The sequence below is a fragment of the Aspergillus sclerotioniger genome (assembly GCF_003184525.1).
Source record: "Aspergillus sclerotioniger CBS 115572 chromosome Unknown BO94scaffold_1, whole genome shotgun sequence".
In the NCBI taxonomy this organism is placed as follows: Eukaryota; Fungi; Ascomycota; class Eurotiomycetes; order Eurotiales; family Aspergillaceae; genus Aspergillus; species Aspergillus sclerotioniger.
The window spans coordinates 1,185,278-1,211,388 of NW_020290991.1; the positions used below are offsets into that span (position 1 = coordinate 1,185,278).

A 26,111-nucleotide genomic window follows, 5' to 3' on the forward strand; every position below is an offset into this window, starting at 1 on the left:
AAAATATTTCTTCTATCGGTAATACTGGGGACTCTAGTTGCGTTTACTTTCCAAGGTATATACATGTATCACATACCCGTCCATCACAAAAACAACTCAACTAGCCCATCAAATCCGCAATCGTACCTAATAAACAGCATGGAATATAATCCACGCTGCCACTGACAGTTGGGGGTCGCATTACATTGGCGCGAGATCGACCACGTGAGTCTTAGACAGGGATGGCGACAAAGCCTTCATTTGCTCCCCTGTCTGAGTGGCCGTAGATTCGGGTGAAAGTCAAGACAAACAAGCCCACGTATATATGGAAGGGGCTAAGCAAAGTCCTCGGGGCAACTGTATCCAGGACGCGGTGGCTGGACGAGCTTGTTGTAAGATGCAAAATGTTCATGTACTGAGAACATTCGTCAAAATGGATAACACGGCAGACTGCCATGCCCAAAATCGCACTCTAGCTGATAGAGAAATTATCCATAGTGCGGATCAAGTTTTCCAATCCTTGAGCCTGGAACTGCGACCCTGTTTGTGACCTTGTTTGTCCCGCAAGAGCAGGAACATGGTGCACTACATAATCGGCCGCAAGGGAAGAGACGTCCGTCGCGGTCCAGAGGTTCGTGCTCAAAAGTTGCAAGACGGCTGTCACCTTCGGCGGCACGAGAGTCGGGTCCGGTTTGATCGCTTTCATGACGAGTTCAATAGTCCGGAGAAATGCAGTACATAGTCGGCCCCATCCCAGGCTCAGGTGCCATAAGCCGACCACGCAGCTCTCCAGAACAAGACTCCACTTAATATCTAGAGGACGTAATTGCGAGATGGCGTGGACGCCGCCCACGCAGAAGTAATGTAGCATCACGATCGGGACCGACTTGAGCCCATGCGCGGTTTGAAAAAGAAGAATGAGGGATCCAATTATATCCAGGGCCCGCAACTTGATGGTTTGTGTGTCAAAGTCGGGATCGGTTTGCTGGTTGGTCGTTGGGTCGGCATTCAGGTTATATATTTCGCATAGTGACACGACCGTCGCTTGATAATACATGCTGCGGCCGGCGTCAGCATGGCACTTAAGGTCATGGAGGGAAGACTTACTGAAGTGTCAGAATGTGCGGCGAAGTGTTCTCATCCGGTAAGACGACAGACGGTAAACCTGCCCGCCATTCTCGTAACCTCTGATACGTCCGACGGCCGTATTCCCAGTCATCTTGATTGAGAGTTGCATCCGGGAATTTCAATGCGAAACTAGCAATCTCGTTGACTATCACAACCAGATCATTGCGAAAGTGCGATGCAGTGTGGAAGAAGGGCCGAAAGACAGGGGTCAGATAAGGATATGGTTTCCAGTCGTCTCTTTCATCTAAAGCCGCAGCTTCTTCCCGCGAGAAGGTAGCGATTGGCGGCTGATCCCATACCGGTGTTTTCCGATAAACTTGCGCGGCGAGTCTGCGCCTCATCAGTCCGTGCCGATAGACAACCGGGGAAGGTACTCACGCCTGCACATCGAAGACGCCACATGCAACGAATTTGTGGCACCGGGACATCACATCGACATCGGCATCAACATCAGTAGAGAAGTAGGGGGTCGACTCGCGATGAAGCCCTAGGTCACGGCTGAGTTGGGCACCATGCATGATGTACCTGGTCCCCAATCGGTCGATGCCAAAGGTACAGCAAAGAAGCCCGATCATGATACTGGACTGCGCCGTCGGAAGGCCGGCATCATCCTTTTCAGACTGCCAAAGATGCTGCAAGGCAGAATACAACTTCTTACCCAAAACCTTCTCCTCTCGTCGATCTGTGATGCGCCCCAGATGGTAAGAAGAGCTCTATCGAGATGGTTAGTGGCCGACGTTCAGTACTCAGGCAATCAGACTGCAGTGGCGTTTACACAGCCGAAGAACAAAAGCGTGTGGACCAGAAGCGAGGAGCAAAATTTCTTTCTTCCGGCCTCCAAGTCGCGCACGAACATCTCCTGATCGACAAGGTGCCATGTCGGGTTTTCCCAGGCGAAGTAGAGAGAGAGAAGGTGGCTGGCGGTGGTATTGTTGACAAGGTCTGTCCAGAGCTGGATGTTGCTGACCTGGACCAGAGGTGTATCGACGAGAGAGTTAGTGGCGGCGTTACTGCGAGTTTTAGCGGCCAATGTTAGGTGCATGCGGTGTAAAGAAATCCCCGGTTGTTGCCGCGGTAGTATTTGAGGATCCGATAAGGATCTGGCCGCTAGAAGCGACGCAAAGACATCCGGAGATGCTTGGAAGTGTTTCTGACCGGGGAGGGTTAGCATGGCGATGACGTACGCGGGGACTAGAAGGGGGGTCACGGACATCGATAAGGTCCTCGATGGCAGAGGTGCCTTGCCGACTACTTTCGGCGAGGATGTCGCGCAGGAGCGATTCGTAGGAGGCAACTTTGGTTCGGACAGACTCGAGCTCCAACTGCTGGCGTTCTCGCTTGGAGCCGGCATAGTTACAGACCAGCTCAAGACGGCGACATTGCCGGCACACGGGCTTGCGACCGTCGCACTTGGTCTTCCTAGCGCGACAGGCGACACAGGCGCGTGCCGTGCGCTGGTTTGCCTTGACGGATGAAGCGGGCAGCCGAGGGATGGCAATCTTCAAGTTGCCGGGAGGAACGAGCTCGAGACCGGTTTTGGGTGAAAGGTCGTCAGGCGTACTGCTGGAATCGGGAGAACCCTGCATGTCCAACTTTGCCGGCCGTCACAGAAAGCGAATGAAGGAAAGTAGAAACGAAAAAGCGAGAAGGTCCAGAAGGTTGTCCTTGTTCGTTGCTCGCCTGCCCGAATCGGCAACAGCCACCCGCCGGATGATTAAGCGCGCCAAGCCTGGTCGCCTTCCCCAATCATGGCCGGATTTTGCAATTTTTCGGTCGTTTCAGCAGCTTCCGGGGATCCTCTTACTCCAACTACTACTAGCGTCTGGAACGCTGGGAGCGACCATTGGGGGCCTCGGTACTGCACCTCGGTACATAGTGGTAGCTTCTCTGCCTTGCCACCACCCGGCCAGAATCAGCTAGAATCATCTGATAAGACAAGATTCTAGTTCGAACTGGCTGGGAACTTTATTGCTTGCGTGAAGGAAGTCTAATAATAACGACTGCGTCACTGCAGAATATTGAGAATGTCGGGATTGGCTGAGCACGGCACTCCGACAGGTGAGGTTTCATGGGTCGACCGGGGTCACATTCTGATTGCATTCCACGCCACCGCGCTAAGTCCAGCCCAGAAAGCTTGCCACATGGCATCCCTGCCAGGGGCAGGCTTGTGCTGATCGTCTAGGTTCTAGCAGTATCCCCAGAACAAACTTATGCGCCGTGTACTATATGTCTATTCCCTAGCCGTGCTAATCACCTGTCATACATCGCTCTCCGATCGATTCCATCCGGACACAACTTGCCGCTTTTTTAATAGACATAGATAGTTACAAGCATGTATCCGTCCTAAAGATACCCTCAATGCGCGCTGGTGGCGCATGAGAAAATATAAGAGAAAGAAAATGGAGTCTGTAGAATGAAAATAAAATCAACTCAGCCTTCCTGGGTATCTTAGTTCGTTCATCTCGTAGGCGGCCTCCATTGCGGGAGGGGTAGCGAGGAACCTGAGGCAAACACTGTGTTGGTCAAGCATAAACCCCCCCTCCTTTTCCCTCTTCCTCCTCCACATGCTCTGCACACACAACTGTCCGCCATCAACCACCATCCAGAAGCCGTAACACTTCTTCTCCATCGACAGCACACATCCACTCGTACTAGAGAGAGAACTTACATTCACTGAGGAACCTAATCATGATGAAATCCTAGCACGGCAAACGGATCTCCGGACATGGGTGAATTTAACCTCCACTGGGATTATAAGGTGTACGGTTCTCGCGGGGGTGGAGCGAACCTTGTACAGCCCAGCTCCACAATAGAGAAACAGGATATATAATTCAGATCTGGTCGTACGGTACCTGCTATTTCTGACGCTAGCAGATGAACTCGAGGGGTCTTGTTTCCGGGCCTGTGGAGGGGCCACCGGGTGGTCAAACCTGCGGTGGGAAATCCGGGGTAATGACTTCATAGTAGTAAGCAACAACCAGACACTCCTCACCATCTATCCCCCTCTACGAAGAGAATACCGATCATGCAGTACTGCAGTGTTGGAGACCTGAACATGAGAAGAATCATAACTCATCATTGTATGCAATGCAGCAATGCTAGATATCCATAAAAACAAACCCTCGCTCATCCCCTCAAGCCAGCTTCGCAGTACGACCCGACCTTCTATCCATCAGCTCTATATACAAAATACATCGCACTCGTGCATGCAAAGCAGGAGGTCAAGGCCAAAGCTTACGCGGCAAACAGCTCATCAAACCGCTCCCGGGCAATCTGGGTCGTATCCACCCCATAGATCTCCCGCTGGACGTCCGCATCCGCCCACTTGTCGGGCACAGGACCCTTGCCTTGACGCAGAGCAGCGAACTGGCGATCACGCTCCTCCTTGGCAGCACCGTCACCCAGGTGCAGGGCGCGACCCGACGCAGCAGCCAGCTCCACGAGCGCGTAGGCGCGGTCCTTGCGGACCTTCTCGTACACCTTCAGCGCCTTATTGATAGAGGCGGGTGAGGTATCCGGAAGCTTAGAGAGGACGGCACCGATGACGCCACCGTCTTCAATGGCCTGGGCGGCACCCTGGGCCAGATGGGGGAGAGTGGGATGGCAGGCATCGCCGACAAGGGCGACGGACTCGTGCACCCAGGTAGGGATAGGTTCGTGGACACGGAGCTTCCACTCGCAGACTTCACCCTCCGGGACGTAGCTCAGCATGCGCTGAACCATGGGGCAGAAATCGGCGAAAACACCCAGCATGACGGACTTGTCACCGCGGGTAGTGTAGGTGGCATTAGTGGCAGCAGCGAAGTTGATGTCAGGCTGGGTGGTGGAAAGGTTGTAGATGGTGTTGTTGGAGACGGGGTAGGCGATGATGTGACGTTTCTCACCGATCCAACGAGTGACAGTGTTGCTGTTCATGAGAGCCAGGAGCTCCGGGTCGTCCTTGATCTGGTCCTTGTGGATCATGATCCGGTAGGCGGCCTGGTGAGTGTCCTTCACGTGGGCCTCAATCCCGAGCAGCTCGAGCATGGCCACGCGGGTCTGGGACTTGATGCCATCACAACCGAGGAGGATGTCAGCCTCAACACGGTAGGGCTGCTGAGTGGTGTCGCGGGGAATAGCAGTGAAGGAGGGCTTGGTGCCGAAAACAACCTTATCGGCGGTCGTGGCAAAGTGGAAGCGGATCTGGTCCGGGTGCTGGAGGCATCCTTGGTACAGCCCGCCGGCGAGCGAGGACCGGTGGCCAACCATGTGGGGATACCCGTAAGTATCGTGGATATATTCCAGCGGAACGTGGGCGAGTTCCGTATCCGAAGCACCCACTGTTCAAATTGTTCATTAGCTAGGGGTTCGGGTGTTTCAAATGGAATTATGAAAAGATCATACCTCTCACGCTAGTCTCGGTAATGTTGACGGCCTCTGCCTCAATCTGCTTCCACACGCCCAGCTGGTCCAGCACCCGGGCCATGTTAGGGGCCAGCTGGATACCAGCTCCGACGAAGCCCAGATCATGTGCGTTTTCATAGACGTCAATGTGCTTGAATCCTTCCTTGGCCAGAGCCAAGGCGCAGGTCAAGCCACCCATGCCTGTAGTGGAGCGTTAGTATACCCGTGGCCCGCAGCGATTGGATGGATAGGAGGCAGCATATACCTGCGCCCAGAATGGCAATTTTGAGGTCTTGTGGAGTTTGTGCCATGATGTCTAAGAGGAGAGGAGATGTGTCTGTGAAAAAATACTTGAAAGAGACCGGCGAGGAGGAGAAAAGAGACATTTGGGTCGGTCGCAAGGAGGATTAAATACTGACCGCGACCGGCAATCGGGCATAGTACGGCGGGTTAAGTCTTACCCGTCGGAGGGGAATGGCCTCCCCACGTCCCACAATCGCCATGATTTCATCGTCGTCTCACTGGCCGAGGACCACGCGTGAGGCGAGGCTTCCCCGGGAAACTAGGAAGCCTGGCAGCATGACCTACACCCGCGCGCACCAGGGCGAGGCGTTCGTATTGCTGAAACTGGCGTGCGCTTCTCCACATCGGCACATCGACCCCGTGGGGCGATTCAGTTCACAGCCGGGGACTGGACTGGAAGGCGGGTATTGTTATTGTCCGATTACGTACGCTATGGGGGGACAGGTGTCGGAAGAAGGGGGGACGGACGGGTGGGTGGAAGGAAAGCGGATGTAGTCATGGAAGAGGTGGAGAACGAATTAGGTATCATTAATTAACAATTACGATAGATATGTCAAGTAGTATATAGTTGGTATACAATCCAAAAAGAGTCCACTCCCAGCACATCCGTGATTTTCAGCGCCAGGGGTCGGAAGTCGTAGGGTCACTCGCAAATGCGCTGCAAATCAATCATCGTAGCAGTTGGAGCTGTCGTCTCAGATGTTCTCGCCGACCACGTAGAGCACCTCACCCACGGCCTGTCCGACTCCGGGGAGTCCCAGGCTGCTCACCAGGTCCGCAACATCGGGAGCCAACTTGATCAGCAGCGCACTGCCGTCATCTCCAATGACAGTCAGCAGGCAGTCAGCCACCGGGCCCAGGTCGGCAATCAAGTCACCCACCGACGCGGCCGACTTGATCACTTCACCAACGCTGCGGCCGACACCAGTGAGACCCAGGCTCTTGAACAGCTCGGCCACGGGGTCGCTCAGCTTGATGAGGAGGTCCTTGGTGTCCTCACCAGTAACTCGCAAGATGCAGTCAACAACAGGACCCAGCTTCTCGAGGAGACCGTTCGGGTTGGAGGCATCCTCACGACGCTTCAGGCTGCTGCCAATGGCGCCGAGGAGATCACCCACAGGGTCAGCCAGAGAGTTGAGACCAATGCTGTTCAGGAGATCCTTGACGTCGTGGTCCAGTTCGATCAACAGATATCCGGTATCCTTGCCGACGGCGATCAGGAGGTGGTCAACGGGGGCTCCTAGATCCGTGATCAGCTCGCCAATGGTAGATGCGTCCTTGATGATATGGCCGACGGGCTCAGCGAGGCCAGTGAGACCCAGGCTGGAGAGAAGGTCGGCAACGGGGTCGCTGAGCTCGATGAGCAGCTGCTCGGTGCCGTTACCGATCACGGTCAAAAGGTGATCGGCCTGAGGGCCCAGGTCCTGAATGAGGTGACCGGTGCCGTGGCAGTGTCCATTCTCGCAAGAGGGGGTCGAGGAAGGAGTCGAAGCCGGAGTCGAGGAGCTGGGCGTAGACGAGGTGGAGGAGGGCTTAGAGCCGCCGGGGTTGCCAGAGCTTCCCGTTCCTGATGGTCCAGCTGGGCTTGAGGGGCCGGAGGGCTGAGTAGGCTGGCCAGCGGGGCTAGAGGAAGAAGGCGATCCGGCAGGGCCGGTAGGACCGGTAGGACCAGAGGGTTGGCTGGCAGGGGCAGAGGAAGAAGAAGGAGCCGGTTGGCTGGCAGGGCCGGTGGAGCCAGAGGGGTATCCGGAAGAGCCAGAAGGCTCCCCAGTAGGCCCACTAACAGGAGCAGAAGAGGAAGAAGCAGACGGCTGGCTGGCAGGGCCGGTAGGGCCGGCAGGACCAGTAGGCTGGCCAGAAGACTGACCAGCGGGCTCAGAGGTAGCAGGAGTGGTGCAAGGCTCAGAGGTCTCCGGAGCAGGTGACTCAGAGGCTGGAGCGGTAGGAGCAGGTGCCTGGGAAGAGCTGCTGGACTCAGGAACAGGCTTATAAGGCACGGTCGTAGTGACAGTAACCGTAGGAGCAGGCTGGTAGCCAGGCAGAGTCGGAGCTTGGGAGGATGTTCCGGGGTAGGTAGACACCCCGGAAGGACCAGACGGGGAAGCAGAAGACTCCGGTGCAGGTTGCGTAGGCTCAGTGCCAGAACTAGGACCAGAACCACCGCAGGTGCATTCGTTGCCGCGAGCGTGAGGCTGGCCGACGGGGCTCGCCAGTGTGCAAGCGGCCAGGGCGAGGGCCGTTACGAAAGACGCCTTCATGTTGAGAGAGTGAAGGAAGGACAGAACGACAAAGGAACGGTGGTCGTTAAGCGAGGGAAGAGAAGCAAAGGCGGAAGTGAATGAAGGACTTGCTTGACTTGCGATGACCAGAGAGGAGGAAATAGTTGGTCGTATTTATACCCTGCATCCTCAGCTCGACCTCGGTTGGTTCTCCTTTTTCTCACTCTGTCGACACATAGAGATAGCATCCAGCCTCACGCATCTTCTGCCAAGCAGGCATTATCCAGGTCTATTTTCTGGTGGCTGATCGGCTGCGAACCCGGTTGTACCTGACATGATCTGGAGGATCGGCAGACCGATGGCAATTCTGCGCGATCGGGGAGCTCGGGGGATCCACTGCTTGCCAAATCTGATCGGTGATTGATCCATCACGTTCGCTTGACTGCCGGACTTGGGCTCATGACACATTGGGCTGGAGTATAGGAAAGCACCATCGGCAAACTATGTGCCTAGCAAACAACTTTTAGGGAAAGGCAACTTGGAATTTTGGTGGAAGGCGGCCGAATGAAGCCTCACTGCGTTGGGTTGGTAAGCTTTTGTTATCACTATCCCGGCATGCTTGACATGGCTAACCTGGTCTGCTCGCTTTCAGCTGGCGATTCTGCTCCGACGTGGCTGCCCGGGGTGGACACCGCGGCCTGGTTCCGACCACAGAGGATACAGCATCTAATGACAATTTGAGATAACAGAAGCACCAAAAAACAGGATGTTCAAGATGACAGAAGTGGGCTGTCGGGAGAGGGTGGTGTTTCTTTGTCTAGGCCCAGCTGATCGGCGCGGTGCTTAATGCAGGTCGGCAGCGACTATCGAAGTGGCGCTGGCAAGCAGCGCGACCAGCACGGGCGATAGTGCCTCGGTCACCTTAAATCCCTCCCCCCGAGCCTCTAAACAGGGCTGCTCGACACAATTGCTTTTTTTTCTCTTTCCTTTCTTTTTCCTTTCTTTTCGCTTTCATTTGCTAAGGATCCATGCACCCCTGAGCGGAGTATACTGTGCCCGAAAAACAAGTCAATTGGAATATGCTCATCCACTTAGAAATGCATCCCCAGAGCTGCTCCAAGGAACGTCTGCAGGAACGAGACTAGCCTCTGAATCCAGCTGGAAGACAAGGAAGAAGATGGTGGACGGGGACCTCCGGGACCTCCGGGACCGCGACCACCCCAATAGGCCTGGCCGTCGCTGCTGGGGTGCGACGCATCGCGACATTGCGGATTGTTATAGTCTTCTACGGTGCCCGTCGGCCAGATCGGAACCACGCAGATCTCGTGGTCGCCGCATCCGCTGCATTGCTTCCAAGTCGACCAGGACAGGTACTCCATCAGGTCCCGGAAGAACCCGATTGCCGTCTTGTAGTCTGTCTCTTGCCCAGCCTCCACCAACGTCGAGCAAATGCTACGAGTAACCGAGTGCACTGCGGTCGCAGCGATACCATCCGTTAACTTGCCTCCAGGGATGAACTGCATGGAGCAGCGCTCTGCCTCCTGTTGTCCATCACGATCTCCGTAATCGATAAACGGCCCCAGGGCCAGGTCAATCTCCGCATGGAGCTGCTCCACTGTCGACACTTTCCCGGACGCGAGATAGCGGATCTCACGCGCGTATCTCTCTACCACCATGTCCGTGATGGTCTGCCAGTTGAACGAGGCCTCCTTAGCTTCATGCTGCAGGACGAGGTCGTTCAGTCCGTCCTTGATCGGGTCCAACTCCTGGACAGAAAACTGCTTCAACCGCGGCAACGTGAATGTCTCGTTGGGTGAGTGGAACAGGTCCAGTCCATAGGTATACGCGGACACGAAACTGTCATAATTCAAGGTAACCCGGTTGCCTCCAATTCCGTCATACCGCGCAGCAATCGCCTTAAACCACAGTCCTCCGTCTCCAGCGTTGCCGCCCTTTTTCTTTCCTCCTCCCGGACCCCGAAACGGAGCACTCGGCTTCGCCTGGGTAACACGGACCTCGTTGAGATCTCGTGCAAAGTCGCATAGAATCACTTCAAACCCTGCCTCCATGCGGAGCAAACCATCCAAGCGATCATCCCATTCCTCGCGCGCCATGCGGCAAAACATGTTGGCTCTTTCACGCTCCCCCATCATCATCCCGTCCGGTAGAGAATCCCGGAACAAGACTCTATCCTCCAAGTCAAGGGTTCCATTGGATGTCTTGCCAGCTGCCATGCCATCGACGTACAGCAGCCGCAGGTCTTTGGCCGCGTTATAGGTGTGTAGCCAACCTGCTTGCTCTTCCTGTTCCTCTTCTTCGGCTTCAAACTCGCGTTTCCGCAGGTCTTTCTTGCCATCTTCGGTTGATGGGGGAGGATGATGGGGTCTTGCGAAGACCATGGCATGCTCCGGCTCGAAGGCGAGCCATTCCGTTCCGTTCACAGCCTCGGCGATAGACGTGCCGTGGTAGAACTGGGTACCGGCGGGGACGGTCGCCAAGAAGAAGGACATGCCGTTGTGTTGCAGGGAGGATCCCCATTGTCGCATGGAGGAGTGGATCGTGTTGAAGAGGTGGTTTGCATATGGCGTCGACTCTGTCACTGCGGTGGTGCTAGCGGCCCACAAGAGGGTCGATAGCAGAAGCTGTCTGACACCCATAGTGTCTGGTGTTGGTGATGGTTTCAGAAACAGGGATGAAGCCGAGTCTTATCGGTGGGAACTTTCTTGATTTATAGCCAGCTCAGTTAGGCACCGGCGCTGGGCCAGATAGGAGAAGCGCTCGGCGTTGGTTGATATTAGACACACGCACTAAGGGACGCGTCAGCACAGGGCTGGGACTAGCGGTGGACTCTCTACCACATTACGACGATTTGGAGTTGGGACACTTCAGATTGGTATCGGCGGTCGGAGTTCTAGCTCAAGGTCACACTGCGAGGGGTGGTGGAGAGCCAATCGTGGGTTCTACATCGGACTCGGGGCTAAGGCACGGGCATGTGAGGAGAGCATATCTATCTACCGCTTAGTTTGAGATCATACATGGAGCGTGTCACATCGTCGGGATGGCAAATTGCTGGTGAAAAGACTTGCGGCACTAAACTAGCGTATCAACCTTACCGAATATGGCTGCCTAGAAGCCAGGAGCCGATGACATGCAGTGGCAAGGCAATTGATTGGCCGCCAACAGAAACAAAGGTATTGGCGCGATTAGCCAAGTCTGAGCCAGAATCTCTCTGCGATAGTGGCCTGGGTGTTCTTGTCCTACTACCAAATATTGTCGGCATCATTGTAAGTAGTCGTACATTATATTTACGATCTAATCTTATCTGCCGCCAAACTCTTCCAGTGCTCGGACATCGGACGTCGGGCCTTAGAGTCGGACATACCCTCTTGAAGAAGCAACCAACCCCGAGCTAACCATCGGCCAGCGGTGCCATCGGAATGCCCATTTCCGAACGTGTGGGACCGTGGGACAAACGTCCATGTTCACTGATGGCGTCAGAGTACGCTTGTCTTGGGGCTTCGTATGCGTAGCTCTAGGTGTGAAATGAAATGAAGTCCCAAACCTAGGTCTTGAGAGGAGGCATTGTAGAGCCGTTTTCTGTTAAACTGTCCAGGATCTAGTCTCCAGCAGACAGGGTAGTCACATGACTATATGTTGATATCATTCAACCACCTAGAAATTCTGTATCATCACCTCTTAATCTAACATTACCTTCTGAGCCCGTGCACATCTTATCCCTCTTCCAATAAGCCTACCAGATGAAAGCATAGTGCAAAACAACACATAACTCACCTCAAAATACATCCTCCCTAGCCAAATAACCCAAGAAACATGTCACGCCCCCGCACCCTCCTCCTCACCATCGACGCCTTTGACACAATCTTCTACCCGCGCCACCCCATTCCGGACCAATACGCCTCCGTCGCCCACGCCTTCAACCTGCCCCGCAGCACCGTCACCCCTGCCCGCATCCAGTCCGCCTTCAAATCCGTCTACAAGGAGCAGTCCCGCCTCCGCCCCAACTACGGCCGCGCGGATGTCCTCCGCGGTCAATACGGCGGACCCCGACAGTGGTGGGAGGAGGTAATGCGGGGGTGTTTCAAGCGGGTCTTAGCGAAGTCTTCAACCAGTACAGGCGAAGTGCATATACCGGATGGACTGTTTCAGAGTTTACTGGATCGGTTTGCGAGTCGGGAAGGGTACGCGCTTTATGAAGACGCGGGGGTATTTTTTGAGCGGTTGAAGGATGTTAGAAGGGGAGTGAGGGGGCTGGGGGTGTTTGAAAGGGTGGTTGTAGGTGTGGTCTCGAATTCGGATGACCGGGTGCCTGCTGTGCTTAGGTCACTTGGGTTGAAGGTGGGAGGGGTGAGGGCTGATGAGGGGATAGAGAGTTTGAGTTTGCCGGGTTTTGAGCAGAGGAATGTTACCACTACTAATGCTGTTTTGGATGGTGATAACGGGGAAGATGCCACTGTGAATGATGTTGATCTGGTGATCACCAGTTATGAGGCCGGGGAGGAGAAACCCAGTCCGGTGATCTTCGATGTGGCTGAGCGGCAGGCGAGGAGGCTGGTGGGGAATGATCAGGAGGGTGATTGGGTGCGGGTGCATGTGGGTGATGATTATGATAAGGATTACCGCGCCGCGGTTGATGCTGGCTGGAAGGGACTTTACCTTCCTCGGGGTGGCGGTGCTTTGGAGACACGAGGTGGGGAGGCAATTCGGTCGCTGGTAGATTTGATACCTGTATTGGAGGGGTACAGGTAGTATTTTGTGAACTGTGAGTTGTACCACTACTTAGCTCTTTGATTGCTTTGGTGTATGTATATGTGGCTGTACTGTGTGTACTTATGTATACTACTACTCTGTAGCGCAGTAGTATACTATAAAAAGGCCATGACGAATATATAAACATTCACATATGATGTTATGAGATAAGCTCCCCTGCCAAGTACTAAACATGGCAGCTAGATGATCAACAGCATTCTTCACAATGGACAAGCCTCTAGTCATAACCTGCAAAAATCCCTGTCAGTAATGCGTCTGTAATTCACTTGACAGCCGGGTGATGTTTACCAAGCATATCCGTAGATCCGAAAAATGGTAAGTCGAGGCCTGGATCGCAATACGACCTATGACGCATGGCATGGCGATCTGCTGGAGATCTATTGTAGACTATAGGTCCCTATTTCTCCCTCGTGTGGGATCAATATTTGGTTGTGCAATCATATGATGGTGCAAGGGACCCATGATGCAATGACGTCGAAGTAGGACCACCTCACTCATAAAACCCATAGGGCCGCCCGTGTGTTGCAGATGTCTATCAAATCCCCCATTTACTGAATCCCACATTATTTCTACGTGAACTACATCAACTCACAACATGGATCTCGTTCAGAAGTACGGCCACCTCAAGCATGACAGACGCCGCAGCTCTCTGCAACAGCAACTTGCGGAAGAGGAACGCCACCAGAATCAGATGGGTACGATTCGCCACATCTGCAAAAACACTTATGAGCACTTGCTGATTGATGCAATCAAGCCATAAACTCGCTATTAGGGAGCTTTGGAGGTGCAGCAAACGACCATCCAGACAGACGATCCAGTGGCGCGGGGAATATGGCAGCCATGATCGAGGAGTTCAATAGGTATTTCTCGTCCTTTGCACATGACTCAGTGAGATAAAACCTGACATTCTATATAGGCGGAAATCGATGTCCCCGGATGCGAATACTGAGGAGAAAGTGTGATAAATATATACCACTGGGAGATGGAGTTTAGGTTGCTATGATTAATGGGGTAACGAGTCTATTATAACTGTATTCTTCGTCTGGATTGGCCCACAAGCTCGATGGGAACAAATTCGAAAGTCTGTGACTATTCTTACAGCATGTGCCTCCTCTGAATTGTATACGTTCAACAGAACTGTGTATCTGTACAGTAGGTTGGAGCCTTGGTCACGCCGGGATGATGAATGAAGCAGAGGGATATGGACGAGCCAATCATACGAGGCCGACCAGATAGCTGATTAGATCCGTATTGGGACTAGGGTCTGTCACTGGATCAAGTAGACCGCTTGCCGAAAGCGGAAACTAAATGACATGTCAGATGATATCACACTGGATGCATCAACTTCTCAATCTCCCAACGCGTCCCGACATGCTGTCGCGCATTTTCTCCCCACTAGCCTGTCCTAAATGCCCCCGGTAGCAGTACGCGTCTTTACCCCCATTTGTCAAAACGCCATAGCTAAAACTTGTCCAGACGCCCTTCCGTGCCTCGCGTCGCAACGCAGGCCCGCAGTTTGCATCAACCCCTCGATTTTTCCTCTCTCAAACCCCCGCTTCATCAAGACCATCCCAAGATGTCGAATCCATTGACCATGATGACTTTGAATATGCCACACCCGTCCCAACAGCGCGTACTTCCAAACGCTTAAGAGAACATGTACCGACCCCGCGCCAGAGGGAGATCATCGAAGATTCCGAGGCCGAGCCTGACGAGGACGCTACACCACCCCTGCATTCAAAGGAGGGAATTCTCGACGAGGAACCCCAAAGCAGCTCGCCAGGCGAACCAGGGGAACTCGATGCCGTATTCGAGGAAATATTTGGATCCACAAGGAATCGTACAAAGAGACGTCTAGTCTCTTGGACTAATAGCAATGATGACACCTCTTCAATTCTACGCAGCAAACCACGAGCCGACGCAATCGCCACGTCCTCCCCGGATCCTCCCCCACCACCGCTAGCAGACAATCTAACTCCTTCGGCTTCCTACCATACGCCAAATAAAGCACTCCCAGAACAACGATTCCGGAAACCGGTCCGATCCGCCCCAGAGATCCAACAACCCACCACCCCTGCAAGCATCATGCCCTCTCCTCTCCAGCCCCGTCGATTTGTCCTATCTGCATCGCAGCTACCACCAAGTAGCCAGACTCAGTCCGGTATTAGACCGCCCAATTCAACTGCAACAACCCCAATCCCACTCTCGCAGCGACGCACACCAGCATTCGTTTTGCCCCGTTCTCCGTCCCCCACTCACGAGGAGGACGATCTCACCGGTATCCCCACTCCATTCTCGCCTTCGTCTCGTGCGCTCCGGCATCGTGGTGGCCGCCGTTCCGCAGCGCCCAACTATGTGCCTGGTGGCATGGCCGCGGAAGTGCGCAGCTGGATCCTAGAAATGGGCGCAAAACGAGAGCAACAACAGACGAGTCCGAGCTATTACCAGAGAACAGATTCATCCTCACCGGATACACGGAAATACTCAGTCACTGTACGGATAAATAGTGCTCATCAGACGGCTTTAAGGAGTTGTGGCTCTCTCGCGTTTGTGCAGGGCCACCCTGTGGATACACTGGGGGTAAGTAGTGGGCCAGTCACTTATGATGAATCTCAGTTGAAGAATGTGCTTCTTCTCGGACCACCCCGACAGCCTACCCATCAGACTCGCCATGCAACGATTCGCATCCCCGAACTCAAACTCGGGGATACTATCGGTGTTTGTCGGGGTCTGGCTTGGGAAGTCGACCTGGGCGAGCATCAAAATGCTCAGGTCTCAGGAACAGACCTGAGACTCGATGATTTATCCCCATTAGACCGCTCGTACCTCCAAACCGCAGGTAAATGGCACGTTGGGATGGAATGGGAACTAATCTCGTAGACTCGCCGTAGCACTCATGTACAATACATTACTATGATACCCAAATACACGACGAATGCAATCCTAATGTACCATGCTCAACATTCAGCCATCGTCAAGAGAAAGAACCTATATACAAGCTTTTAACCCACTTCCAATGCAACCCAAACGCCTGACCCGGCCTTCACAGCAGACAGTACGTATGCAATCAGTCCGCTCCCCCCTCCTTAACAACCACCTTCAAAGCATCCGTCGCGACCCTACACCCCCACTTGACGACCTTCATCTCCTTCGCAGAAGGCACAATATCCGTCTTCGCCACCACCTTCCTCAAGAAATAGATCAGCCCCTTCACAATCTGGGGCGTCTCCCTCGCGCGCAGGAAAATCTCCATCAGCGCCTGCTCGTCCTGCTCATCCTCCGCATCCGCAGATTTCTTCTTCTTGCCTCCCCGCTTCTTCTGGGATTGTTGAATCACGCTGATCAGAAGCAGCTCAACAAAGGTCTTACTCTTCGGTTGCAGGTAAGCGAAGTTGAGGATTTTCAAGACACCCAGATTCAACGTCCCGTCTGCAATAAGAGAACCGTACATCTTGGCGAGGTTGACGATGGATTTCATTTCGAGTTTGTTTTGGTCATCCTCGTCATCGAAGGCGTTGTCGTCGTCATCGTCGTCCATGTCTCCGTTTTCGCCCATGCGTTTGAAGATGTTCCACAGGGTGTACATGAAGGAGACTTTAATGCGGCGGCCCATTTCACCGCAGAGGCGTTTCGCGATCAGTGTGTAGTAGGGGTTATGGGCGGCTTCTTCCATAGCGCAGTGGGTGAGGACACGGGGGATTTCGAATTCCTGGGCGCGTTTGAGACGGAGTTTGAGGAGGCGGACGTGCGCGTCTTGGTAGTCGGTTGCGGACATGATGGCGACGAAGATGGAGCGGCGCACGTCGGTGTTCATGCGGTGTGCTTTGGCGATGCTGGCGAGGTCGGGCTCGTCTTCGCTGTCTGAGGCGTCGGGTTGGGTGCTGTTGGTTGGGAGGTTGGTGAGCTCTTTGCGGGCGGATTCGAGAGGGTCTTCGCGCCAGCTGGCGCCGACGAGCCACCATTTGCCCTTCTTGGAGGAGTTGTGGATGTCATCGCGGGAGATGCTGATGGGTTCCGAGGCCCGGATAACCCGCGAGTTGTTGAGGGATCCGAGGATCTTACGCATCTTGGTAATGTGTTCAGAAGAGATGGAGGCGTTCACGTTGGATTTGAGGCGGTTGTTCTTCAGGTCGGTTATGGTGTCGATCATGAACTTGGTGCGGACGGAGAGAGAGCCTTCGCCGGCTTTGGCAACAGCAGGTTGGATAAGGAGGACGATGTCCTTAAGGGATGAAGGGTCATCCTGTCGGAGTTGGGGTCCAGAGTCTGGTGTGGTCAGTATGGGTTAGGGAGGTCTTCGAGGGTTAGGACGTACTTCTGATGACCTTGAGGAGTAGTTCCGTGTTGTCCTCGGTCATTTCTTGAAGGAAGAGTCGGATGTAGTCAAAGATCAGGGTGCTTCCGATAACGTGGAAGTTGTATAATTGCGCCAGGAGAGAAATCAGGTTGATGGTCTCCTTCCCTTCAAATTTGCCCCGTTCATCGCCGCGAGCGTCGAAGGTCTCGACGATCTTCTGCACAATCTCCGCGCCGAAATCCATACCCACTATCTTATACACAGCAGCAATGAAACCTGCATGGAGAATGATGAAAGTGTCTGAAAGGGCTGACCTCTCACAAATCAACCCGAAGAGTAGGGAAATCAGTGTCGACGTGACGTTCTGACGAGGATGATCTCGGTAGAGCTTCTCAAATTCTGCAAGGATGGAGATCATGTTGGCTTCAGACAGCTTGTTCAGGTGACCCTGAGCCTGTCGTCTCAGCCGGACGAGAGATTCAGATTCAGAGTTGGACGCAGCTCGAAGCGAAGGAGGAATGTACTTCTGGGGACGGCTTTCGGTTTCTTGAACAGGGGCGACGTAGGGATTCTCCTTCTTCTTGGGAGCGGGCTGCTCGTCCTCATCCTCATCTTCATCGCCCTCCTCATCCTCATCAAAGTCACCCATAGACTCGTCCTCATCAAAATCCTCGAGCCCGTCCTCGCCCATATCGCTGTCATCCTCTGACTCTTCCTCAGGCTCCAAGCCCTGAGCCTTTCTCCTCTTGCTCCGTAACCATTCGTCAGCTTCCCTTTTGCGCTTCCGGTTCTCATCAGCAGACTCGTCGTCCAAATCGCCCAACAGGTCACCTAGACCATCTTCGTCGAAAGACTTGGGAAGCTTCTTGCCCTTCTTAAGACCCAGCTTTTTCTCCAGCGCGGCAATCTCCGCATCGTCCTCCTCGAGTTTGCCTTGAACCGTCTTCGAGATCGGGCGTCGCGTTGTTCCGGCGTCGTCCTCGTCCTCCTCATCCTCAGACTCGGAGCTTTCAGCCACCTTCGACTTCTTCTTCAGGATAGGCTTGGGCTGCTTTTCCGACTTGGCCTTAGGCGGCGGCGCTTGCGCCTCGTCGTCAGACTCAGCTAAATCCAAGTCATCCTCGAATCCATCAAAGTCACCCTCCTCATCGTCATCATCCTCCACCTCCTCACGGTGATAGCTTCGCTTCTTCGAAACTGGTGCCCGTTGCTTCTTCCCCGACCGCTCCTCCCGCCGGCGCTCTTTCCTCGACGCAGGTCCGTTCCGCTTATTCTTCTTCTCGCCGTAGGTATCCCGGATCCCGAGTTCCGCGCGCAGGTTCCTCGGCAAGGAGGTCGTATTATGCATAGTACGCCGCATGATGGGCGATCGACTTGTATCTGGCTTTGCGATAGATGCAATGGCGCAACTTTTTTTTTATGCCGCCTCAAAAAAGTCCCGCGGAGGCGGACACCGTAGGCGGTGAGGGCGCAGTTGCGGAGATTCGATTCGTGTCCCCCACCGACTCGTCGAGATCGCGTGTGGATTCCAATCATTGGAGCACAGGACTAATCGGCGATCTTCCTTCTACTTGTTCAATCTCACTGGTAGAACCTTCCAGCCACATCTCACAAACTTAATTTACACGTCTCCGAGACCAACAGCAACACCACACATCTTGAAACTCCACCTCCGACACATCCAGCAAAGATGCCTGCACACTTGGGCCACGAGGAGGTAACTACTTGTTACCCCTCAAGCTCTCTCGATGAAAATATTAATTGACAAATTTAACAATGCAGTTCTTCACCTCCCTTACTACCCTCCTCACCACCACATCTCAAAAGACTAGAGGCTCCGTGTACCTCACCCAGAAGCCCCTCCTCAACGACACTACCTCCGAACAGCCCTCCATCCTCATCCGCGCAACAGACGGAAACACCAACGCCCCGAACCCCAAAACTGCTCAAGGAAAGAAGGCCCAGTCCGCGCCTCCGAAAGTCAAGCTGTCGACGGTAGTGAGCCCGGAAGAGCTGGAGGCATTCTATGCTCGGTATGCGGAGGTGTGCAAGGCGGGAATGTCGGGGCTGAAGAAGAGGGATCGCAAGAAGGGCAAGGCGAAGGCCAAGGGCGGTGCTGCTGGAAAGGTAGCCAAGGCTTAGGCGGGTAAGGGATGCAATGGGATGGATGGTGGTAGCGTCTGGATTGATTTGGGTGAAGGCGAGGCTGGGGTTATTCGACACCATGCGGAAGAGGGCGATAGATATATCGCTGCTTGTGATGTTAAGGATGCATTATGGGCGTTATGGGTTTCTTTTGTTTGCTTCACTGGGTATGTTCATGCCCCTGACTGCTGGTCTTTGTAGATATGGGTGAGGGATTAGGCTGAATGGAACCATTCTTCGAAGAATATACTAGACTAATCATGCTTATAGGGTGATGATATACCGGATTAACAATTTTGAGCCGGTTTTATGATATCGCTAGAATACAAAGAAAACATTACACGGGTACATATTCAGTGCAAGATACAGAGATAGCCCACCCACAATCCGTACAGATGCCGAACCAAAGGGAATAGATGGAGAGACAGATATAAAGTGAGATCATACAAATGCGTCATCGTAGTTGGAAGAATACATGAGAGGGAATCGAGCAAATCATCAGCGGAGAATACAGCAGGTACATGAACAGCGGAAAAAGAGTGGCGGAATGAAAGACGGTAAGGGCGCGCAAACTCAAGTCGGTACAGATGTCAGTTTTTGGTATCCTCATCGGCAGACGACGCCCTAGATCGATCAGGAAGAGGGAGATCGAAATCATCCACTGTGTCCTGAGAACCAGTGACTTCATACTCGATATTCCGGTTCAAATCGCCTATGGCGGAGTTCAAAGCGGGGCCGATGACGATGCGCGCGGCGACATGAATGAGAACAATCAGTAGTTGAATAGGGGGGACCAGGACAAGCGTGCAAGTTTTCTGAATGAGAGACGCCGCATCGTGTTTCTCGGGTCTCGCAATTGCCAGTGAGGACGCCGGTGGCATCGGGGAAACTTCTCGCTCGCGGGATGCCTTGGAGCGCCGGCGGAACTCCACGCTCATGCTGCTGAGATTTGGGTTCGAATCGGTGGTCGCGGCCGCGCCATTGCGGGTTACAGCCGGCTGTTGAACGTCGGGAATTACGTTCGGGATCGGTTTGGCTTCCCGCTCAGGAGAAAAGTCTCTCGACAGATCTTGCGGTGCAGATGACAAGTCATCCCAACAGTCCACATACACGGATAGTCTGTCCCTGGAGCGGTCTGTCTCCCGAAAGGGGTGTTCTTCTGACGGTGATTGATTATCGCTATATTCGGTCTGAAATTGCTCGGTACCTTCAATCGATGTAGGCGTAGAGCACGCGTCTAGGTCCGGTAATGTAGATAATGAGGGCCCAAGAGAATGGAAAGATTCGACGCTCGATGAGAACATCATTTCAGGATCAACCTGTTGTTCGGAGTAATCCTCAAACCTTGCCAGCAAGGTCTGAAAACTCTGTTCTGTTTCGTGTACTGAGCGTCCGGGCAGGTCCACTGGTTCAGATGTCTGAGGCAGTTCAGGGGATTCGTTATCATCCGGGATAGTCTCCAAAATGGTACTGTTACTGCCCTTCGTGGTGAAACCGCTGTCATCTGTCGCATCTCCATCCGTGTCTTCCCCGGCACTCGCAGGGTCTTTTGCAAGCTCCTCTTTGTGTTGGATTTCGCCCTGATGATAGCTTGGAGTGATGGGAGCGCTGTCCCGACGTCCTTTGGGGCGCCATGCTCTCTTCCTTCTGGGGGCTTTGGCCTCCTCCGGTATCTCAACGGTAAACCCCCTCTTGAAAGGGCAAGGGGTCACCTCATAACGAAGAACCTTTGGTAGGACCTTTTTCATCCCCACGACCAATATTTGGTCGTCCTCTGTTTCAGTAGGTAGCTCGATGCGATAGTACGTCAAAGGACGAATGCGCAAGACGAAGGTCGACTCGCCGTCGACACACCAACATTGCGAGTTCTTGAGAATCGCATGCACGACATTGCCGCACTTGAGAAAGACGGTAAGGCCGTGAACATTTTCCAACCGGAGCGGTCCGAGAGCGACCGTCCGTTCTGTAGGGGATCTCCAAGGAAGGGTTTCAACGGTGTCGACCGGGTAATCAAAGTCCGAGGGCGAAGTGCTAGAGGGGATGGGAGCGAGCGCTCTAGGGGCAAAATGGACGACTTTCGCGGATGGGTGGTAGAATAGATCGTTCTCCGATGGCTTCAGTGACTCCGACTGCCGACGACGCCGGGGGTTTAGTTTCGAGGGAAGGGTGGCAGACCGGCGAAGGGATTGGGTGTGAGGAAGTGGCGCATCCGAGAGATTAGACATTCTCGTTCATGGGGACTAAGGAAGGTGAAGAACGGGCCAAGAACAAAAAAGATTACATTGAATATAGTATGGTGAAATTAGGTAGTATATAGCAAGAGAATGGAGTCAGAAGGGATAAGGAGAGACGATCAGCAGGGGGAGGAGAGACAATGAGAGACGGGTGGTGAGATAATGCAGAGCGCAAGTGACCCTTGGCTGGATGAACTCAATAATAATCATTTGGATTCCCGGTTCTTTGGCCCCAATCGGGTCTAACCCAGCGGAGAGCGATTGTTGCCTCAGGCCTTTATGCGCCGGTCACCTGCCCTACGCTTCCCGGTGGGGCCGGCGGTTATTCCGCCGGCGGCTAGCGGTTATACTGCCAATCGGAATTGGCAGCCACAGCTGAGCGCGTCATTCCGTCTCAATATGTGGTTGCCTGTGGCTGTTCCCCCCTCGGCAGACAACGCACAACTATAAATAGTACGACGATTCACCCCCTTCTGCTAGCCTGTCCCTGACACTCGTGAGTACTCAGGAGACTTGGTTTCAATATGGGCAATTTCGACCATAATGCCGTGATTCGCGGCTTCCAGCTGACGGTTGTTGCAAGTGAGTGTCCTTTGTCCGCGATAGAATCGGAACACTCGGGTAGCCCAATGGCTGCGCGAAATGGCCCTCCTTGCGCGACAGGGGGAGCAAAAGTCTGGGGACATAAGGGGTCTACGCTGTGATGGTCTCCGATCACACAGCACGCCAGAATTCTCTAGTTCCATGATCGACAGCAGCCATTGAGATATCTACCCGCATGGTCCCTTTAGGCAAGATGGTACCCGCTGCTAACTCACCTCCCCAGCCGTCCGCGCATTGCGGAATCCCGACCTGTTCAAGTATGATCACTTCCGACAGGCTGCCTTTGCAGTCGCAGTCGGAGTGGCCGTCGAGCTTCTAATCCAGATTCCAGTACGGTCCATTCACTCTTAGTGCCCACGACTACCAGACTAATTGTCCCTCTAGATTATCGGACTCAAGTTCATCCTTTGGTTCATCTCATGGATCATCGATCTCGAGAGCGTGACCTGGGACGACTCCCTCATTGATGCTCTTGAATTCCTTTCCAAATCCGTTCTTCAGGTTCCCTTCTTAATCATGTCGCTGATGCGATACATCACCCCTACTCTGGATGAAATGTAAGTCAGCCCTTCTTTAGCAGCAGCGTGAACTCATGTGTTGATCGTTAAGCTTCATGGAGTCATTGAAATGGGTGGACTCAACTTATGTCGACAAGCACAAGGCGGAGGACCCCAACACTCTGCGCGCCATGTACTATCCGAACCTGTCACTGTACTCAACCGCAGATGGCAAGGTCAAGTCCACTGAGCCGAGGAAGCCGGCAAAGGAGAGAATTTTTCTGTTCCTTCGGAGGTCTGGACAAAGAGCGGCCTTGCTTTTGGGCGTGTCTATCCTATCGCTTGTGCCCGTCGTCGGACGCTTTGCAACGCCAGTTGCCTCGTTCTATGCCTTCAAGGGTGCTGTGGGAACCACCCCTGCCGCAATCGTCTTCGGGGCTGGCTTAATTTTCCCGAAAAGCTACGTCGTTTCCTTCCTTCACAGCTTTTATGCGTCTCGTACGCTTATGCGTGAGATGGTAAGTCGTCAAGTGGATTTCCTTCATCGAACATGTCTAACACGACCACTAGCTCGATCCGTACTTTAGCCGCGTCCCCTTTACCCATGAGCAGAGAGCACGTTGGTTTGCCGACCGTGAGGGCGTTCTGTTTGGCTTCGCCTTTGCTTTCACTGTTGTGTTGAAGACCCCCTTCATTGGGGTTCTTCTTTATGGAGTGGCACAGGCAGCCACGGCGTATCTCGTCACCAAGGTCACGGACCCCCCGCCGAGCCCTGCTGAGAAGGAGGGATTTGCTGAGACCCAGGTTACCTGGAAGAACAAGCATGAGTTTCTGAAGCTGTCGTTGGATAACATCGACCAGCTTAACAAAGCGCAGGAGGAGGAAAAGCCGAGTGCGCCCGAGGTCCCTGGTCGGAAATTCGCTTGAGGTCAGAAATTCGAAGGAGAGCTAGGAAGGGGGTATCTCCCAAGCTACAAAAGTTGATCGTGGAAGTCAGCCGAGAAAATATATTCAAGTGTGCTGGACATTGCATTTTGTGTCCTGTTTATCGGGCTTTGGTATTGTTGTTAACATAGACAGAAATGAGACGGGGCCATCTTTCCCCGCTGATAAGCGTGGTAGTGATGATAAGATAAAGCAGCCGGAGGGCGTTCCGTAATTCCTATTCGGTGTCTTGATAAACAGAGTTGGACTCCGCCGGCCATTGGTGAGGGGAAGGTCGCAGGCGCAGTTGAACTATTAATTGAGGGGGGTTGGCAACCTTAATTCGTCTCACCCCGCCAACACCTCCTACCACTAGCTACCGCATAGCATCATCCACTGATCAAAATGGGTCACAAGAAGATCCGCACTGCACTCGCTGTCGACCTCAATAAGCCTGCCTGGGAGCAGCCTGGTCTGCACGTAAGTCTGGCCATGAACAGTTACATGGATAAGGCGCTGATGCTCAACTGCTTCAGAACCGATGGCACCCCGACGGTACGCCGATGAGTTGATTCCAACTGTCAACTATCACAATTGCTTATCCTAACTGAGGTAACAGTGCCTGCCTGTGGTAAAATTGCAAACAACGAGGTTGTGAAGATCGAATGTTTGGATTGGACCGGAGGACAGATCAAGAATAATGACTCTGCCGATGACATCAAGAACGTTGACTTAACCCAAATCCATTATCTATCCGGTCCATTTGAGATCGAGACTGCAGAGCCTGGTGACGTTCTTCTTGTGGAGATCCAGGATGTTCAGCCTTTCGAAGAGCAGCCGTGGGGATTTACGGGCGTCTTTGCAGCAAATAACGGAGGAGGATTTCTGGACGAGATCTATCCAGAAGCGTAGGATAACTTTCCCCCCTTTCAGGTATTGATGGCTGATTGTTCATAGGGCCAAAGCAATTTGGGACTTTGAGGGGATCTTCTGCTCCTCCCGCCACATCCCCCATGTTCGTTTTGCGGGTCTCATCCATCCAGGAATTTTAGGCTGTGCACCCTCCGCTGAGGTCCTGGCAGAGTGGAATCGCCGGGAAGGAGAACTCATTGCAGCAAATACAACCACACGCGACGTTGCGAAGCCCCCAGAGCCGAAGAATGCGCATGCCGGTAGTGCGGAGGAGAGCTTGAAGGCAAAGATTGCAAATGAAGGCGCACGAACCATCCCTGTACGCTTTAAATGCCCATTCAGGATTCACGCGCATTAGAACTAATAAATATAGGGCCGTCCCGAACACGGAGGCAACTGTGACATCAAGAACCTCTCTCGTGGCTCGAAGGTGTACCTCCCCGTCCACGTTCCTGGTGCTAAGTTCTCCGTCGGCGACCTGCATTTCTCCCAGGGCGACGGAGAGATCTCCTTCTGCGGCGCTATCGAAATGGCTGGCGTGATCACTATCAAATTCAGCGTGATCAAGAACGGCATGGCCAAGATGGGCATGAAGTCCCCGATCTTTCAACCCGGCCCTGTCGAGCCTCAGTTCGGTCCCGGCCGGTACCTGACCTTTGAAGGATTCTCTGTCGATGAGAAGGGCAAGCAGCACTATCTGGATGCCACGGTTGCGTATCGTCAAACCTGTCTCCGCGTGATCGAGTATCTCCGTCGGTATGGCTACAGTGACTATCAGATCTATCTGCTACTCAGCTGTGCTCCTGTTCAGGGACATATTGCTGGCTTAGTGGATATTCCTAATGCGTGTACCACTCTGGGAGTGCCAATGGACATCTTTGACTTTGATATTCGGCCGGAGGCGGACGCGGTGAAGCTAGATATGGGGACCTGCGCGTTCACTAGTGAATAGGCGTAGATAGTGTATATCGATGCTTGGCATCTAGCAAATGGATTCATCCTATTATTCTTACCCACTCTCATCCGTATGTGTAACAGATCGCAGGGATGTCTCGGTTGCAGCCATGTCGACTAGTGAAAGTTGCCGATGGAAACTTCCTACCTTTAGGAGACAACACCCCTTTTTCTTGATACGAAACGATCAAGAGCACCTATTTAAGACGTACCTTTCTCCTTGCTGTGCTTCTTTCTTTTCTCTACACCGAATCCAAGCCACCAATATCGGACTGCATCTTCCGGGGATTTAATCCACCAACGACCCTTTGCATCCAATGAGATCGACGTGCGCTCTCTGCGATTGATCTCCAGAGAGGCAGATAGGAGAGATTGAATGCAGTCCAACTAAGGTCCGGGGTCGAGTGACCCCCTCGAAGCTTTTCATACACTGCAATCCTTCCATCAATTTTAGATATTCCCTTCTCTATATATACATTTGCGACATCATTCGGAGACACCTCCCTCACAAAACTCCACTGACAATATACTACACCCAAAGCCAAGGGGTGGTTTGAGCGAAAGAACCCCCATCAAAGTGTACTCTTTTCTCTCGTTTGCTCGGGATAATCATCATCAGGCATGTCTATACACCATCTTGGCAATCTGAGTATGATTCACCGATGGGAAAACATACATGATACTCTTGATACTACAATATCGCCTCTTTCAGCCTTGAGCTTGACGTTCACCAATGTCCCTGATA

General features: G+C 53.4%; 12 protein-coding genes across 12 annotated transcripts; 6 read left to right on the forward strand and 6 right to left on the reverse strand.

Moving 5' to 3' along the window:
* Positions 1-9: 9 nt before the first annotated feature.
* On the reverse strand, positions 10-2,917 carry BO94DRAFT_561983 (putative C6 transcription factor). The gene is made up of 5 exons (XM_025614260.1): positions 2,319-2,917; positions 1,868-2,257; positions 1,486-1,820; positions 1,087-1,437; positions 10-1,037 (listed from the first exon to the last, which is right to left on the reverse strand). Exons 1-5 carry the CDS (start codon positions 2,691-2,693, stop codon positions 452-454), a joined length of 2,037 nt encoding a protein of 678 aa, XP_025473316.1. The 5' UTR covers positions 2,694-2,917; the 3' UTR covers positions 10-451.
* A 1,315-nt stretch (positions 2,918-4,232) lies between these two features.
* BO94DRAFT_529924 (putative monooxygenase) lies at positions 4,233-5,830 on the reverse strand. The gene is made up of 3 exons (XM_025610556.1): positions 5,756-5,830; positions 5,491-5,691; positions 4,233-5,426 (listed from the first exon to the last, which is right to left on the reverse strand). Exons 1-3 carry the CDS (start codon positions 5,799-5,801, stop codon positions 4,342-4,344), a joined length of 1,332 nt encoding a protein of 443 aa, XP_025473317.1. The 5' UTR covers positions 5,802-5,830; the 3' UTR covers positions 4,233-4,341.
* A 483-nt stretch (positions 5,831-6,313) lies between these two features.
* On the reverse strand, positions 6,314-8,171 carry BO94DRAFT_14484 (uncharacterized protein). The gene has a single exon (XM_025605752.1). The coding sequence runs from the start codon at positions 8,049-8,051 to the stop codon at positions 6,489-6,491; it is 1,563 nt and encodes a 520-aa protein (XP_025473318.1). The 5' UTR covers positions 8,052-8,171; the 3' UTR covers positions 6,314-6,488.
* A 620-nt stretch (positions 8,172-8,791) lies between these two features.
* Positions 8,792-10,858, reverse strand: BO94DRAFT_14563 (uncharacterized protein). Its single transcript, XM_025605761.1, has one exon. It carries the CDS (start codon positions 10,667-10,669, stop codon positions 9,104-9,106), a length of 1,566 nt encoding a protein of 521 aa, XP_025473319.1. The 5' UTR covers positions 10,670-10,858; the 3' UTR covers positions 8,792-9,103.
* An 872-nt stretch (positions 10,859-11,730) lies between these two features.
* On the forward strand, positions 11,731-12,850 carry BO94DRAFT_529926 (putative haloacid dehalogenase-like hydrolase). The gene has a single exon (XM_025610557.1). The coding sequence runs from the start codon at positions 11,844-11,846 to the stop codon at positions 12,777-12,779; it is 936 nt and encodes a 311-aa protein (XP_025473320.1). The 5' UTR covers positions 11,731-11,843; the 3' UTR covers positions 12,780-12,850.
* Positions 12,851-13,395: 545 nt separating this feature from the next.
* BO94DRAFT_580395 (uncharacterized protein) lies at positions 13,396-13,762 on the forward strand (the record flags this gene model as incomplete). The annotated part of the gene is made up of 3 exons (XM_025615325.1): positions 13,396-13,495; positions 13,573-13,660; positions 13,717-13,762. The coding sequence occupies 3 exons, from the start codon at positions 13,396-13,398 to the stop codon at positions 13,760-13,762; spliced, it is 234 nt and encodes a 77-aa protein (XP_025473321.1).
* Positions 13,763-14,153: 391 nt separating this feature from the next.
* BO94DRAFT_14468 (uncharacterized protein) lies at positions 14,154-16,127 on the forward strand. The gene is made up of 2 exons (XM_025605749.1): positions 14,154-14,224; positions 14,277-16,127. The coding sequence occupies exons 1-2, from the start codon at positions 14,210-14,212 to the stop codon at positions 15,678-15,680; spliced, it is 1,419 nt and encodes a 472-aa protein (XP_025473322.1). The 5' UTR covers positions 14,154-14,209; the 3' UTR covers positions 15,681-16,127.
* BO94DRAFT_505899 (MIF4G domain-containing protein) lies at positions 15,868-18,457 on the reverse strand (the record flags this gene model as incomplete). The annotated part of the gene is made up of 2 exons (XM_025609558.1): positions 15,868-17,066; positions 17,116-18,457. 2 exons carry the CDS (start codon positions 18,455-18,457, stop codon positions 15,868-15,870), a joined length of 2,541 nt encoding a protein of 846 aa, XP_025473323.1.
* A 165-nt stretch (positions 18,458-18,622) lies between these two features.
* BO94DRAFT_529929 (signal recognition particle 14 kDa protein) lies at positions 18,623-19,507 on the forward strand. The gene is made up of 2 exons (XM_025610558.1): positions 18,623-18,814; positions 18,880-19,507. The coding sequence occupies exons 1-2, from the start codon at positions 18,788-18,790 to the stop codon at positions 19,237-19,239; spliced, it is 387 nt and encodes a 128-aa protein (XP_025473324.1). The 5' UTR covers positions 18,623-18,787; the 3' UTR covers positions 19,240-19,507.
* Positions 19,490-21,648, reverse strand: BO94DRAFT_529931 (uncharacterized protein). The gene has a single exon (XM_025610559.1). It carries the CDS (start codon positions 21,465-21,467, stop codon positions 19,833-19,835), a length of 1,635 nt encoding a protein of 544 aa, XP_025473325.1. The 5' UTR covers positions 21,468-21,648; the 3' UTR covers positions 19,490-19,832.
* Positions 21,649-22,504: 856 nt separating this feature from the next.
* usgS (transmembrane protein UsgS) lies at positions 22,505-23,707 on the forward strand. The gene is made up of 2 exons (XM_025610560.1): positions 22,505-23,094; positions 23,147-23,707. Exons 1-2 carry the CDS (start codon positions 22,693-22,695, stop codon positions 23,501-23,503), a joined length of 759 nt encoding a protein of 252 aa, XP_025473326.1. The 5' UTR covers positions 22,505-22,692; the 3' UTR covers positions 23,504-23,707.
* Positions 23,708-23,860: 153 nt separating this feature from the next.
* On the forward strand, positions 23,861-25,400 carry BO94DRAFT_529933 (acetamidase/formamidase family protein). Its single transcript, XM_025610561.1, has 5 exons — positions 23,861-23,980; positions 24,037-24,055; positions 24,120-24,408; positions 24,458-24,731; positions 24,786-25,400. Exons 1-5 carry the CDS (start codon positions 23,906-23,908, stop codon positions 25,362-25,364), a joined length of 1,236 nt encoding a protein of 411 aa, XP_025473327.1. The 5' UTR covers positions 23,861-23,905; the 3' UTR covers positions 25,365-25,400.
* The last annotated feature ends 711 nt before the right edge of the window (positions 25,401-26,111 follow it).

Bases quoted from the DNA above. Each gene is read 5' to 3' on its own strand.
- BO94DRAFT_529924 (XM_025610556.1), bottom strand. From the start codon at position 5,801: ATGGCACAAACTCCACAAGACCTCAAAATTGCCATTCTGGGCGCAG. The intron at 5,692-5,755 runs GTATATGCTGCC...GCTCCACTACAG, and splicing joins AATTGCCATTCTGGGCGCAG to GCATGGGTGGCTTGACCTGC. The intron at 5,427-5,490 runs GTATGATCTTTT...CAATTTGAACAG, and splicing joins TACCGAGACTAGCGTGAGAG to TGGGTGCTTCGGATACGGAA.
- BO94DRAFT_561983 (XM_025614260.1), bottom strand. From the start codon at position 2,693: ATGCAGGGTTCTCCCGATTCCAGCAGTACGCCTGACGACCTTTCACCC. The intron at 1,821-1,867 runs GTCTGATTGCCT...CCATCTCGATAG, and splicing joins GCTGTGTAAACGCCACTGCA to AGCTCTTCTTACCATCTGGG. The intron at 1,038-1,086 runs GTAAGTCTTCCC...CGCCGGCCGCAG, and splicing joins CCGCACATTCTGACACTTCA to CATGTATTATCAAGCGACGG.
- BO94DRAFT_529931 (XM_025610559.1), bottom strand. From the start codon at position 21,467: ATGTCTAATCTCTCGGATGCGCCACTTCCTCACACCCAATCCCTTCGC.
- BO94DRAFT_14484 (XM_025605752.1), bottom strand. From the start codon at position 8,051: ATGAAGGCGTCTTTCGTAACGGCCCTCGCCCTGGCCGCTTGCACACTG.
- BO94DRAFT_529929 (XM_025610558.1), top strand. From the start codon at position 18,788: ATGCCTGCACACTTGGGCCACGAGGAG. The intron at 18,815-18,879 runs GTAACTACTTGT...TTAACAATGCAG, and splicing joins CACACTTGGGCCACGAGGAG to TTCTTCACCTCCCTTACTAC.
- usgS (XM_025610560.1), top strand. From the start codon at position 22,693: ATGGAGTCATTGAAATGGGTGGACTCAACTTATGTCGACAAGCACAAG. The intron at 23,095-23,146 runs GTAAGTCGTCAA...CACGACCACTAG, and splicing joins GTACGCTTATGCGTGAGATG to CTCGATCCGTACTTTAGCCG.
- BO94DRAFT_529926 (XM_025610557.1), top strand. From the start codon at position 11,844: ATGTCACGCCCCCGCACCCTCCTCCTCACCATCGACGCCTTTGACACA.
- BO94DRAFT_14563 (XM_025605761.1), bottom strand. From the start codon at position 10,669: ATGGGTGTCAGACAGCTTCTGCTATCGACCCTCTTGTGGGCCGCTAGC.
- BO94DRAFT_529933 (XM_025610561.1), top strand. From the start codon at position 23,906: ATGGGTCACAAGAAGATCCGCACTGCACTCGCTGTCGACCTCAATAAG. The intron at 24,409-24,457 runs GTAGGATAACTT...GATTGTTCATAG, and splicing joins GACGAGATCTATCCAGAAGC to GGCCAAAGCAATTTGGGACT. The intron at 24,732-24,785 runs GTACGCTTTAAA...TAATAAATATAG, and splicing joins AAGGCGCACGAACCATCCCT to GGCCGTCCCGAACACGGAGG.